General features: G+C 37.1%; 1 protein-coding gene and 1 long non-coding RNA gene across 5 annotated transcripts; one reads left to right on the plus strand and one right to left on the minus strand.

Moving 5' to 3' along the window:
• Positions 1-772: 772 nt before the first annotated feature.
• LOC108074444 (dnaJ protein homolog 1) lies at positions 773-14,714 on the plus strand. 3 transcript variants are annotated; one of them, XM_017166483.3, is made up of 6 exons: positions 773-815; positions 7,624-7,787; positions 7,848-8,153; positions 8,229-8,457; positions 8,504-8,873; positions 14,098-14,714. In XM_017166483.3, the coding sequence occupies exons 3-6, from the start codon at positions 7,928-7,930 to the stop codon at positions 14,323-14,325; spliced, it is 1,053 nt and encodes a 350-aa protein (XP_017021972.1). In that variant the 5' UTR covers positions 773-815; positions 7,624-7,787; positions 7,848-7,927; the 3' UTR covers positions 14,326-14,714. The 3 variants fall into 3 exon arrangements, with proteins under 3 accessions (XP_017021972.1, XP_017021971.1, XP_017021973.1); XM_017166482.3 differs by lacking the exon at positions 773-815 and adding an exon at positions 865-1,301; XM_017166484.3 differs by lacking the exon at positions 773-815 and adding an exon at positions 865-1,301 and having other exon boundaries at positions 8,516-8,873.
• LOC138928053 (uncharacterized) lies at positions 1,543-3,973 on the minus strand. 2 transcript variants are annotated; one of them, XR_011444538.1, is made up of 3 exons: positions 3,699-3,973; positions 1,883-1,967; positions 1,543-1,818 (listed from the first exon to the last, which is right to left on the minus strand). It is a non-coding gene; the product is annotated as an uncharacterized lncRNA (long non-coding RNA). The 2 variants fall into 2 exon arrangements; XR_011444539.1 differs by having other exon boundaries at positions 3,797-3,972.
• Positions 14,715-15,473: the final 759 nt, after the last annotated feature.

Genomic DNA, 15,473 nt, shown 5'->3' on the forward strand with positions numbered 1-15,473 from the left:
CGACCCTATAAAGTATATATATTCTTGATCAGCATCAACAGCCGAGTCGATCTAGCCATGTCCGTCTGTCCGTCTGTCTGTCTGTCCGTCTGTCCGTCTGTCTGTCTGTCCGTCTGTCCGTCTGTCTGTCTGTCTGTTTCTACGCAAACTAGTCCCTCAGTTTTAAAGCTATCTGAATGAAACTTTGCATATAGTCTTCTATATGCTCTCACTGCTATATATGTCGGAACGGGCCGGATCGGACGACTATATCATATAGCTGCCATACAAATGTTTGATAAATTTTTAGAAAAAAAAGTATAACTTGGCTGTTTTTCAATATTTTTGCATCATTTTTGAGATATAGCCATTTTATATTATTCCAGAATTTTGGTAAAAATTTTATGAAAATCGGACGACTATATGATATAGCTGCCATAGGAACGATCGAGAAATTAATAGAAATAAAATTATAGCTTCGTTGTTTTTCAACGCATTTTTATTTACTCTGAGATATACGTTTTTTTTATTATTCTAGAATTTTGGTATAAATTTCATAAAAATCGGACAACTATATCTTATAGCTGCCATAGAAGCGATCGGTAAATGTATAAAATATATAAAGCTGAGAATGTAAAACTGTAACTGTCAAACTGTAAACATAATAAGTATAGGTAAAATGTAATGAAACTCTGTTTTGTGAGTGTTTTCAGCATTTAAATCTATAAAATAAACATCAAAACCAATCTGCAAGGGTATACAAACTTCGGCGTGCCGAAGTTAGCTTCCTTTCTTGTTGTACTTGATTTTCGTTAGTTTTCCGCTCCTCCTCGACCGTACGTACTTAGGCTACATGTGGCGGCGGTCACGAAGAAATAAAAAGCAATAGGGGAAAAAAGAAAACAAAACAGATCGTTAGGAGGGGGCAGACCTCTCACTTTTAACTCGGTTCTCGGGGCTCAGCTCTCTTTGGGAGCCGTATGCGTCAGACTGGGTACTCTGAGATCCGAGAGAGATCCAACAGAGCGAGGGAGAAGATTGTGGCAAGTGGTGTGGACTGGTGCTGCTGCTCGAACGGGTGCCAGTCGGTGGTGGATCGTTCAGTAAGTGCCAAGCGTTGTCGCCTCCACTGCTGCTAGCTGCTTTTTCCTCGGTCGTCGCGTCGTCGGTTGTCTAACGGTCTATTGCGGCAAATTGGCAGCGAGAAGCCCGCGCTAATAATAATTTAAAAATTCTTAAAAAAGTATCTATAAAAAGAGAGCAAAAAGTGGAAAATCTCCAATCAGAGAATCGGAAATCCATATCAAGCTGCGCCGTCAATTGTAAGGAGTCCCCCAAATTTATTGGTTTGCAATGACAATTAATCACGGACTTGCAGTGCCTGGCTGTGTGTGTGTGTGTTATGGTGCAATGGTGTGTGTGCTAGTCTGCTGCTGGAGTGAGTGTGTGTGCGTGATCGCCTCGTATCGTTGCCAAATGTGGTCAAAGCAAAATAACAAAAATATACATATACCGCATACATTTAAACAACCCGTAAACAATTGTGTGTGCTGTAAAGTGCTTTTTATGGACTTAAAAAAAAAACAACAATAAAGAGAAACATTAAAACAGAAGGAAAGTCAAGTTGTCGCCAGGATCGATTTGGTGGAGTGCACCCAGAAAACCTTACATAAAGTATACGCCGCGTATACATCTGCACAAGTCCAAAAGCCAGCGATTTTCACGTTTTCTTCACGGTTGGCTCAGCTCGTCGCTGCTCGCCTTTATTATTTATATTTTTGTATTTGCCATCGTTTTTGGCTTTGGCCTGTGTGTTTTTGAATTTTCATGGTTTCATTTCTTTAAATAAGTTTTATTTTTAGCATTTTTAGTTATTTTTGTGTATATGTTTTTTTTTTCTCACCAAATTTCGCTCTTGCCCAGCTCGCTGATTATTTTTCGAAATGTTCATGCCGATTCTTTGGAATATTCATGGGCTTTTCTGTTCTCTGTGTACACACAATGTGTGTGTGAGAAAAGTGTGAAAAGATTTGTTTAAAATTCGGTTAGGGAAAAGGTGCATATACAGGGTGGATCGAAAATAAATGAAAACTTTTGGATTTGCTTGAAGGAGTATTCTTAAAACAAAGCAAATCTTTTCTAGATTTTGTGAAAAATCTTTAAAGTAAATTTCCTAGGTTTTTTCCATGATGCTTAGGTCTAAAATATATGAGAAATTTCCTAGCCTTCTAATTTAACATTTAACTCAACAGACATCCAAATTAGTGGCAGAAAAAAAAAATCTATTATAAAGCTGTCTCCTCCTCTTTATTTCTTGCGGTCGTGTCTGCTTTTTATGGCACTTTTTTTTGGCTGTCTATGCCACTATTGCCTCATTTTTCAACCACTCAAATTTAGCTGGCCACAATTCATAAATAAAAAGTAAACACACAAGGCAGCAGCCGATTATGATTGAAGGCATATAGCGAAAAAAATGTATATATGTATATAAAGACTATATAATAGACTATATACCAATTGGCAACAAATTGCCACCAAAGAGTGGCCAAAAATCCAACAAGAAACACCAGAAAGCTTCAGTGATTGCTGCTAATCATAATCACACCAGAATTTGTCAGTTCGCACCGTTAGTTGGACCCTAGTGAGCGGGCTCTTCTTGTATTTTGTATTTATAAATTATGACACATTCGACAGGCGAAGAGCGAGGCGAAGACTGACGGCTCTTCACTCTCTTTTTCGGCCTCCGCGGGAGTGCGGCTACACGTACAACTCTTTGAACAGCTGCTTGGTGGGCGGAAGACTCGGGGGCATGGCCTCAAAACACATGCAAAATTCGTCATTTCCCAAAGAGAGGGAAAGAGGGAGAGAAAAATAAAAGAAGAAGACCAGGGGCAATTAAGCAAAGTAATTATGGGGAAAAGAAAACACAAACACAAGGAAATACACTTTCGCGCCTTTGTCTTTACAATTGATTAATTTCATTTTCACTGTCGCAATGCTAAAAAAAGCTTATTTTAATTATATTAATTAATGGATGCTTTTTAAATGAGCGGAAATTAAAATACAGCTTTAGCAGGCCATTAAAAATATTTAAGATAACTGCAAAGTTCGTTTAAATTAGTGAGTTGAGTTTTAAATAATGCTGAGGTATTTCTCAAAATTCAATCTATTTCACTTATTCAATTAATTTTACAACAAAATCAACAAGAAAATCAACTCTCACACTTATTCTAACCAGCTAAAACAAGTTTTTCATTTTCATTGCCAGAATGCAAATTTCGGCGAGACAAAATTCAAATTCGAAAATCTTCTAAACAATATGTTCGCCTTAATAGTTATTCTATGCAAATTGTTGTTTGTTTTTGTGTTTGCTTAAAAACCAAAATAAACGGAAATGGAAATGGAATATTTGCACAAATATTTTGTTGCTTAGAAATCACTGCTCCTCTCAGAGCAGATCTCAAATGGGTATGAAATTCCAGCATTAATAGTGATAAACTCTCCTGGAGGAAAGGAATTACCCAGCCTCGCGTAGAGCACAGATCACTCTCCAAATTTTAAGATGCTGATTCATTTGTTAAAAAACAAAAAAATTTCTCCAAAATCGAAAATGTTTAGCTGACGATTATGTGTGGGAGATTTTACTGTACGGCCAAAGGTAAAGACGCTTAGTCATTGGACCTATTTTTGCATCAGATTTGCGGCTTAGAAACACCCACCCCAATGTGTGCCATAATGTACCGATGGTTATTTGTTTTTGGTCATCTAATGTTGCCTTGCCTAAACGATATGGCAAATATTTGGATTCTTGTCGTACTCGTTTTTCTCCATTTCAAATTTGCGATTTTCGGCGGTGTTCTGCCAAGTGTGGGTGAATAAACTTCATGGAGCTTGATCAGTTCTTTTTTTTTGTTCGATTCCAAAAAGCAATAAACACAAAGCCACGGGGTTGACAATGAATGGGTTTTGTTGTTGACTTTGAAAATATAAAATAATAACAACAAAAGGTGATTTGAGCGTTGCTCTTAGAGAGCGAGAGTGAGTGGTTGGACTTTGGCGATTTGGAGTTGAATGAGAGTCAGGAGGGCGATCAACCTTGAAACAGCAAATTGTGAGGGTTACAAATGTGGTATTATGAAATACAAATTATTGGAAATTTAATTGTAAAATTAACTAAATGTTAAATGTTTATATATGGTAAACAATATATAATAACTGTCATTTTTACAGGAAAATGCCTATAATTTATATGTATAAAGTGTTTCTGATAGGGTATATATCTTGAGCACAAAATATTTAGAGTTTAAATAACAGCAAATCAAAAAAACCTTGGAATTTATATACTTTTCAATATTAAAACTAGTTGGGTTGCTAGTGGATAAATGAACAAAAAATGAACGCCAAAATGTGCCAGTGAATATGTTGCTTTTTATTTACTCTTTGTTGTTCACTTTGATCAATTTACCTATTTTTGTTCACTGGGTTCATTTTTAATCAGCTGTTCAGATGCAATTCTTTTGCAAGATGCGGGGTAAAAAATCAGTGGAAGCCGAAATTAATTTAATGTAATTTAATAATTTATAAATTTAAACAATACAAAGTTTATTTTTTAATTCAATATGTCATTAAATATTTTATTATTACTATTATTATTTGTTTTAAAGAACCAAATTTTTTAATACAAATTTATTCATGCTTTGAATCTTGAAATGTAGGTCTTCGTTGTAAAAACTGAACAAGTGAGTAAATAAGCAACTGCAGTGAACAAGTGAGCAATGCGAGACACTAATTAAAACAACTATTTTACTCTCTTTACTGTTTGCAAAAATAATTAACTGTGGCTTATGAGAGCTGCCACTACTATAATTCAAATGGGTTTAGAAATTCATTTATCCAAGGAGACAAATTGGTGAGTGTCGCATTAGTGACCGCTTTATCCACAATATCCAGACCCCTAGCCATTTGACTTTGATCTCCAGAGCAATAAATATAAAATTTGAATAGCCCAGGGCATAAATCAGGGGCAACAATTTGATATTCGGTTATTATTAAATTTTGTTTCTTTTAATTTTAACTCGCCACCTCTCTCTCGGGCACAGAGACACGAAATGGGAATTAAAGTTGCCGAGCCGGAGCGGGGCATTAATAAATCAAGTTCAATTCAATTAGTGCAATCCGGGGACGACACAAACATTTTCATTCCCCATCCTCCACCCGCCCCCTCCGTTTTTCATTTGGCCTCTCATAACCTACGACAATTTATAATGCTGCGCAGAAATAATGGAAAGACTGCGAAATTCAAATGCGAATGCAAATTCGAAAGCCAAAACCAAGCGAAATGACAATGAAAACATTGAAAAAGCAATTCACAAATAATGCAATATGTGCGGGTATCCAATAAATTGTTAAACAAATGTTATTCTGTAATCAATAAATGAGCCAGTGTCTGGTGAATTATTTATGCGGAAGTGGAAACCACCCACTCAGGAACGACAGTGAGACATGTTGTAATTGTCAGCTGGGTGGGTAGGATCCTCCATAAAAAATCGGGTTTATATGTACTTGTATCGATGCCCATAATTTCGATTTCAGCATGATTTTATTTTCCACCTTAAGCTCGTAATTTTACACGAAACAATGCCAGAAAATATGGCCAATAATTCAATGAAGAGCTATAAAGGGAATTATTTAAACTCTTGCAAAAATCTCTACAAAAAACACTCAATATAATATGAGAGGAATGTGTGGCGAACGCATAAAACATACAAAATAATCCAATCCCGCCTTGCATAACACATATTTTATTTATCTTTATTTGCTGGCCGAACGGAAGAGCGAAAAACTTTCTTTGAATAAAAGAAAAGCAAAAGCTGACAGAATGTTGGAAAACACACATTTCAATATGAGTCTCCTATATCTATCGGTGTTTATATTTTCTCTCTGTGACCTTGTCCCCGCCCATTCAAATCTTTTGGCGACTCGCTCAATCTGCACACATTTGGCACGAATCGATGAACCGATCCGGAATAGATTTCACGATCCGCTGGCAAATTATATGCAAAATGCAGCTGACTAATGTCTGGAATGGATTGGAATGGCGCTGATCGCATCAATCGTCTGCTGTCAATAGCTCACATATCTTGTGGCCCCCCCTCACTCTTTGCGACATCCTCAAAATTGCAATTCAAGGCAGGCATTTCGCTCAGCAATTTGGCATCGGATAATTCGCTGTTGAAAATTGTCAAAGCAACAAGTTCGCATATTCTCCGCTATATGTATTTACGCTTATGAAACGATATTCCAAGATGAAATCAGATGAGCCCAAGGCTAAAATCTGTTTTGAGTATGGATTGCCGGCCAGAGTGTTGACATCTTGAATATTAATGAATATTCGGGATGCGATCTTGAACTTGAGCGATGAAAGACCTTCAATGCAATTAGGGGACGATCGGCGATCGTGTTTATTGTGGATTATAGGATGTTAAGAAGCTGAAATAGCCCATAACACCGGCTTTACAAAGAGTGAATGAGTGGGTTGAGTCACACTTGTGTAGGGTAGTAACCTATTGCATCATATTCGTTTTAAGTTCTAGGGTATCATGACATTGAGTTAACTGTAAGCAACATTAATGGTTTGGAATCACCAATAGTGTTTGATCAACGGGTACCACGTAATCAAACTTACCATTAACAACACTTGCCTTGGAGCCCCATAACTAAATTTCTTGTTAAATTAAATCTTGAACTTTAGTGATTCCTTCCCGTTTGAAATCTCAATCACGTGTTCAAGTGGAAACCGCAGCTTCATACACTTAGTTTCCTTAAGTTCCAGACGATCAATGCGGCCTGACTGTTGTGGTTGCGATCACATAATGTTATCAAAGCCCCCACTTGATTAACTTTTCAAGATGAAGGGTCTGGTGATCTGTTGCGGATTGATTGTTTTTGGGGAAACCGCAGGCCAAGTCGAAGCAGGAACCGTTTTATATTACACTTGTCTCAGCGCCTTTTGATAGAAATGTCAACTAATCAAGTTCTAATGGATTTGACGCCTTCCCAACCCCCGGCGATCTGGGGCTGTCTCCGAAATATTCATAAATGTCATCGTCAATTCTAATTCAGATGGCTCAGATGGTTAAACTCAATTGGACACACACAGATCTTTAGATCTTTCAGAAATGTTAAGGTCAATGCAAATTGGCTCGAGAATCATTTTCAATTATAAATTCAACACCAGAAATATTTCGCTGTACATATACGAGAACATATTTAATTGTTTAAGAGACTTTCCTTGTTTACTGATGTATATATGTTCCGCTTGTCGAAATGGATAGACACTTAGAAAGTGAATTCTAACTTGCATTCAAAAGCCGTTCGAAATATTTAATTTTAAAGTATCCATCGGTACAGATATAAGAGTAGAAAGGGTGAAAAGTGCGCATAGAAATGTTCCAATGTTCCGGAAAAAATACTTCGCTAGCTGGGCGATCTAAATTTAGTAAAAGGCGTGGGCCGTTCAGCATTGAACAAGACCAGGGTCTGTGACGCGCCTTATGGTGATCCCAGCCCCTGCGGCCAAATGGAACTTTCTATACGCACCGATATACGTCTAAATAAATATACATTTGCTGATTTTCTTTGCAGATCTTTGCTGATAAAAGAGCTACGGAACGAGCGAGAGACCGACAAGATGCATGTGCCATTATAGAGTGGAAAAAGGGAGGAAAACTTTGGAGCAGTATCATAGCAACTAAGCAGGTCCTGCATGAACCTTTGTTATATATGGAATACCGATACTGATATTATATGTGAGTCAATTAAACTTTCTTTAAATATTTAAAGTAAAATAATTAAATTATATTTCTCAGATCTTAGAGTACTGCGAACTTGAGTGTTAACTTTTACCTACATATATAGAACCCGCTCTCACACACACAAAGAACCTACAATGGGTAAAGATTACTATAAAACCTTAGGGCTGCCAAAAACTGCCACCGATGAAGAGATCAAAAAGGCCTACAGGAAACTGGCCCTTCGCTATCATCCCGATAAAAACAAAGCCGCCAATGCCGAGGAGAAGTTCAAGGAGGTTGCCGAGGCCTACGAGGTCCTTTCGGACAAGAGCAAGCGGGAGGTGTACGATAAATACGGCGAGGATGGTCTGAAGAGTGGCGGTAAGTTGACTTTACTGTTATTTCTTGAATTAATTTTATTAAATTAATTAATTCTCTTTATTCTTAATTATTTAGGAACCCGAAATGGTGGTCCCTCGACCAACTCTTTCACATATCAGTTCCATGGAGATCCGCGTGCCACATTCGCTCAGTTCTTCGGCAACAGCAATCCGTTCGCCTCGTTCTTTGACATGGGCGACAACCTGTTCGACAAGAACGTCTTTGATCTGGACACGGAACCCGACTTCTTTTCATCGCCCTTCGGTGGCATTGGATCCCGTCACGGTCTCGGGAGTGCCTTCAGGTTGGTCTATCTCTCCATCTCCCGAGCTCTTGCTAATCTCTCGCAGGCCCTCTTTCAGGTCACACTCCTTCAATGTGCACACGCCATTCAAGAAGGAACAGAAGCAGGATCCGCCCGTCGAGCATGATCTCTACGTGACGCTCGAGGAGATCTACCACGGCTGTGTTAAGAAAATGAAAATCTCCCGGCGCGTCGTCCAGCCCGATGGTAGTTCCCGCAAAGAGGACAAAGTCCTGCAGATATCCATCAAGCCAGGCTGGAAGTCCGGCACCAAGGTCACCTTCCAAAAGGAAGGCGACCAGGCGCCAGGAAAAATCCCCGCCGACATTGTGTTCATCATCAGGGACAAGCCCCACGCGATGTTCAAGCGTGAGGGCAGCGATCTGCGCTACACGGCGAGACTGACGCTCAAACAGGTGAGTGTCTGGAAGTAAAAGAAGTTTACTAAACTGCAAACAATTTAGAATAGTTTAAAAAGGGAATGAAACAAGCTTAATGAAGCATTAGAGAGCATTGAGTTTGACATTTGAAATAGGGTTTTATGAACCATTAAATTAGATGTTAGCTGATAACATAATAAGATTAATCCCATTTTTAGGCGCGGCCTTCATTGTGAATCTATTAAGGGTAGGAGTATCCAAGTCACGAAACAGGAAAACGGGAAACTTTAGCAGTCTTGACTAGTGAATACGATAAAGGGGCGTTTGTATTATTATTAGAATTTTCAGTCGAACAGTAACAATATTTTAACTAACTTATTAAAAGGGCTGTCAAAAGGTGTATTGATTAGTTGGTTGAAAATATATAAACAATTGTGAATAATTACTAGCATATTTTATTTTCGAAGTATAAGAAGAGTAAGAAAATTGAAGATGACTAACCTCTCATTCTGTTTTACATAGAAAATGCATATATTTATGACACTAATTTAAAGATTTGGGACAAGCTTCTATAAAATTTAATAACCAATTTGTGTAACCTCTTAAGCAAAACCAAAGGCCGCTCTTTAGAGCAATCTCTGTCAGAGGTATTCAGTTGCGACCTGCGGTTGGGTTCTCACAGTATGGCGCCCAATTAGAGGCGCAGCCAGTGCCTAAATCAAATTGTAATGAAATCAGGCAGGCATTATGGTTATGGCAAATTTACCATATACGCGGTGACCAGACGAGCTCCGAAGCACCCAGCCAAATTGGTCAACATGGTCAAGTTTCAATTAACGGAGACAGAACAGAGATTGGGATTGAGATTGAGGGAGGAGAAGTAGATACGATTTTGGCCAGCAATCTGCTTTGTAGCGGCTCCCACTGAGGTGTTAAATTTTTACACAGTCGCCAGCGCGCAAAACTTCGCACAACATTTTTTGTTTGTTCACTTAAAATCGCAAATATGGTCAGGTCCAAAAAAAATGTAAAGGAAAACCCAAACAGAAACAAACCGCGAAAATATCAAAAATTTTGAAATTCTCAAAACTAGCAGACGAACAAACTGAAATGACACGCCACTGAGTTTGCAGTCATGTTAAAATTGTTAATTGCATTAAGTAGATTAAATAGTTGACTTGGCTCGGTTGGGGATTTTTAACATTTTATTGCTTGTTAGTGCGACAAATTTAGTAAATAGTTTTGGGCTTCTCGCTCGGTCCCCACGCCGCTTATGGCATAGTTGGCCAAATGTTTTCGTGGCTCTATTTTGAATTTATGAATTCCATATCGGATTTGGTTTGAGCTAAAAGTGTCATGTTGTTCTTTCTATATAGAAGTATTTGACACGGTTATTTGGCTTGGTGTGGGTAATGGGAATAGTGGCTGTAATTGAAATATAAATTTTCCGACAAGCATTTGTTTTGGCAAAAAGTTGTATACAAGTATTTTGGTACCTAATTTTGCTATCTAATCTTTCTTTAATTAATATTAATCTAATATGTAAATTTATAAAAGACACTTGTTGCTCCCCTTTAAAGAGCCTTCCCCAAACTGGTTTGTTTAAGGCAATAAATCTTAATTTTTATAATCACATGCTTAACAAACTCTCTCGCAAGATTCTGTTTGCCTCAATAAAGCAGCCCGCCATAAGGCAATTGAAGCTCTCCATATATGTTCATCCACATAATTGCCAACAAAAATTTCAATTTTTCTGTCATAATTTGTTGTTGCCTTCGACGCTGCAGCAGTAAATTTAATGCGACCCATAAATTACATCATCGTCGTTTACGATAAAATTCAAGTCAATGAGTTTCGAATTAATTTTTTGCTCTTCGCTTTTGGTGTTATATTATTTTTATGCATATGGCCGGTGATATATGGACTTGGCTGAATCTACAGCACGTTTCAAACATGTAGGGTTTGTTTTAAAAATAAATTCTACTACTTAATAACTAATGTGGTGCAAAGAAAATAAAGCATTGTAGGAACAGTTTGATCTCAAAAAGTTCAGATGGAAAACAATCCGGCTCGAAGTACTCAATTGATACAATTTTCAGCAAAGACCCCTTATCATCATAACGATCGACTATATTATTATGTGTGTTATTTTACTATATCCACAAAGACTCAGTATAGAGAAAATATCAAAACGTGTAATATATCGAACTTTAAAATTATTAATCATAAACATAAAACAATGTTTTTATTCGAAGTGTATTCTTTTTATCTCTCGATCATTTAAAATAAATTTAGAAAGAATTGTATATTAATTTCCTACAACTAATGTTGAGAGCTTCATTTACACCGTTAACAATCTTACAGAATATCGATTTATTATCGATATATGTATCGCTGGCTTAAAATGTCGATTTATGTATGATTCTTCACCTACAGTATCGATGTAACCTCTTTACCAGTGACAGGCGTAATTCATACTCCAAATTCTAAATATAAAAAATCTAAAATACTTTATTTTATATTTATTAAATTTTCCCAATTATTCAAGATTTTCCCTCTGTGTAAACCACTGACTAGCGGTATACATATATTTTCGAAATGGAAATCAAATTTAACAATGGTTTTTGTTTTCGAGTGCCTGCGTCAGAATTCTCGCAAATGCAGCAAACTAAAATTGATGAACAATTCAAGGATGTACGAGTATGGCCAGGACTCACCAGCAGGACCAGGGAATGGTTGTAACTGATGGCCAGACGTTGTCTGCCCAGTGGCATTGTCATTCGATTGGTAGCCTGGTTGTATAGCAAAATGATTTGCTCCGAGTGGAGAGAGTCCACCGAAATAAAAAAAAAATCTAAAAATAGGAAGCTCTATACAGAAGCATTTGGTAGTCGAAAACTTCGTTTGCATTTTGATGACAGTTGTCAATGGGGAGGAGGAAAAACGCTTTTTGGAGGGGTCCACGAAAAAAATTGCCAGAAGAATAATGCTTTATGACATGCGATTGAATGTTGTTGATTTGTTTTTCTCGAAAAAAACTCCTGCCTAAACCTTCACTTCATTCAGCGAGAGTAATTGTCTGGGACAGTCTCTAGCAAAAAGGGGGAAAAAGGAGAAAAGTGAACAAAAAGCCGAAAAATATATGGCGAAATTTATGTTTACTGCCTGAAACTTTTCGTTAAGCTGAAGCCGACATTTAGATTTATCATTTAGCGACGATATCTCTCTTCCCCAGATTTTTTCCCGGGCCTGGCAAACGAGTTCCAGTTTCGGTTTATCTAAACTCTCTTTAGGCTTGATCCCAGATACACCGATGGGAAATGCTCGCAAAATTTTATTGAATCGCTATTCACGGTTTTATTCCCTTTTTTTTTTGCTGTTCCCTCCGTTTTACTTCAGCCTTTTTTATGCTTCAGCTTCCGTAAAAGGTAGCAAAGTATTTAAGCGTTACAGATTTATATATACATTTTTATGTAGGTATGTTTTGGCTTCTTTTTTTTTTTTTTGGCTGCGACAACATTTTCAACATTTCCATTAAAAAAATATTGATGCTGGTCGCCGTCATCATGGGGACAGGTTGTTATCGTTGTTTTTGTTGTCGTTTCTGGGTCTGTCGTCATCAGTTTATGTTGTCATCGCTTTAAATTCGCTCAATACCCGATCTCAGATATAAAAGTACGCCCATATGTACCTACAATTTATATATAAATAAGATATATATATATGTGTTTAAATATTCATAAGGTGTGCACTTTGGTTTTGTCGCTATTTATTTATGTTTGAAGTGATTTTTTGCGCTGAATTTATATCTTATTTGTATTTTATTGGGTGAGGCTCAGAGCACATTGACAACTATTTAACACGTGTCCGGCAAGTTCTTTGGTTACAAATCACTTGTGACAAGTTATGGCATGGCGTAAAGTATTATATCAGCCGTCGTGGATAGGAATCTTGGGGATTGGCCGGATATTCGGGAATAGATCAAATCCCTTTTTGTGCGACTCATAAATCATTGTTGAGGAAGGGTTTGACATTCCAGTTATTGGTTGTTTATGGGTTCGGAACGAGGCTTTTGAAAAATGAAGGCATTACCAAGCTCAGAGTGCTGGAATGTGGCCCCGAAAGGATTACTGCGGACAATCTGTCATATTTCTGGGTTATTTCTATAGAACAGATTTTGCCTTGACATATGCTAACAAGGCAAGCCAAAGGGTATAGTATAGGATTATATATCACTTCTGTTTCAATCTATTGAAATGTTGGTTTCTTAAATACTAAATTTGTTAAATGAAGAAAAATAAAATTTAAAATAAATCGAAATACTATAAACAAATAAGGATCTTGTTAAGGCATAGCCATTTCTTGCCTTTCTTAAAATCGACCAAATTGTAACTGAAGTTTTTTGGAAAAGTTGTTAATGTATTACTGTAGTTTACTTGTTATTTGTTTAATGTAAACACTTAGGGCGTTCTTTATCTGAATCAATATTTTATCAAATCGTTTTTTATTCCACTTAAGCATTGCACTTTCCATGAGTAATAGTTTTTCCAGGTATTGAATCGTTTTACTAGAAAAAAAATGCACTTTAACGATAAGATAAGATACAAATCAAATCAAAGAAATTCATTGATATATTTATTGCAAGCAAGAACCTTTAATTATATAATCTTTAACTTAAGAAAAGCTTTCCCGGGGGAAAATACTCAATTGGGAGATTCGACCAAGTTGTTTGGAAATTAATTGGGTAAGCCACATCAATGTCTTGGCCCAGACAAAACCTGATTGATGCCCATCTTTTAGTGGGCCAATTAAACGAATCGTATGTCAAAGAAGTATCAATGAAAGTGTCTGGAAAGCGAAAGAAAGGAAAAGCAAACACGGGGGCCAACCAAATGGACGAGGACATGGAATCGTGTCAACAACATGTTTAAACACGAATTAGGCAGCATAAAAAAGGATTTACGAATGTTATGTTCGATACGAAGGCAAACACAGGACCTTCCAAGTAAAAGGCGGAATGAAAGCTTCAAGGAGCCAAGAAAAAATCATGAGGCATTGGTGGGGGGGACACAAACAGGATTACCCAGAAAAGATTGATAGATCCCACTCGACAGTGGGACTCATGTGGTTGTGTTTGTTCATTTTGGGTTCGAAATTGAGTTATTGGCGGGGGTATTTGCTGACCATTTTGATTGATAAGCCAAGAACGGAAATAAATAAAAAAACATCGAAATACATGTTATATATTGTTTCTTTGCAGGCTCTGTGCGGCGTTGTCTTCCAAGTTCCTACCATGTCCGGCGACAAGTTGCGCATCAGCACCATGCAGGAGATCATCAAGCCCAACACGGTGAAGCGGATCCAGGGATACGGCCTGCCCTTCCCCAAGGACACCACCCGTAAGGGAGATCTCCTGGTGGCCTTCGACATCCAGTTCCCGGAGAAGCTGACCGCTGCCCAGAAGGAAGTGCTCAGGGACATGTTATGAGCGACTTGGCCACCAGTGACGACTCAGACTCTCCCACACAGTCCGATGGAATCGGACTTAGTCATCCCACAACACACTCAACACACACACACACACAGCACTAAAATCAAACCGAATCCATATATTTCTCTACGTTCTATTCATTGTTTAACATCGCATCAACGAGGTCTTTCCCCATTTTGCTTGTTTTTGTGTTCAGATCTGCGCATTTTTACAGGAACTTTTATTAACAATCGGTTTTGCTCATCGACGCCGCGACCACGTTTGCATAATATGTATGTTGACCATAGTTATTATATCATTAATTCTTAATTTATTTGTCTAAATTAAAGCTACATTTAATAAAAATTACACACACACTGAAACATGTGGAAGAAAAAACAAGCGAAGCTGAGAGAGTTTTACTATAAACTTCGATTTATGCTCAATGGGTTATGTGGAAATTTATTTTACTTTCGGTTTTTCAGGGAATATTAATAATTAATTAAACTAAATAAATAATAAGAGGAGAGGAAGACACATTGCCCTGTCAGTTTTCCGAAGTTTGGTTATTAAGAATCGATCTGATGTGCTCAAAATAAAAAAAACAACTGACGACAGATATATAAAACATTCATTCTTATGATATATTATTTAGATTTTTATCAAATTTCAACGATAATATTTTAAAATCCTATAAAATAAATATATATCGGTGCTGAAATATCTGATATGATATAAATATATATATATAATATTAGGTTATATGCGTTTACTTACTACAGTTTTGGATTCACAGTTTATAATTTTTCTCAACACTTATCAATCGTTCAAGTGGCAGCTGTAAAGTCATCTGAATAAAACAAAATATTAATATTTTGAAAAACCTTAATACATTCTTACAGTTTCAGATCGTTTCTGAGCCCATTAAACATGTGTCAGACCCACCCATTAATTATGTCCCCTAATGGGTTCTTTGATTGGGACTAAGACTGATATTTCTAAATTATTTCAATCAAATTCCCGAAGGACTATTGATAGCAAATCATTTGATATATTATATTTATTTATTGTATTTTTAAAGTCGTGCTTTCTAGAAAGCTATATAAATCCAATTAAAAGGCTATTAGGGAATTAGTTAAACATTTTCCAACGCCAAATGAGGCTTT

This window comes from Drosophila kikkawai, chromosome 2R (assembly GCF_030179895.1).
Source record: "Drosophila kikkawai strain 14028-0561.14 chromosome 2R, DkikHiC1v2, whole genome shotgun sequence".
Lineage (NCBI taxonomy): Eukaryota > Metazoa > Arthropoda > Insecta > Diptera > Drosophilidae > Drosophila > Drosophila kikkawai.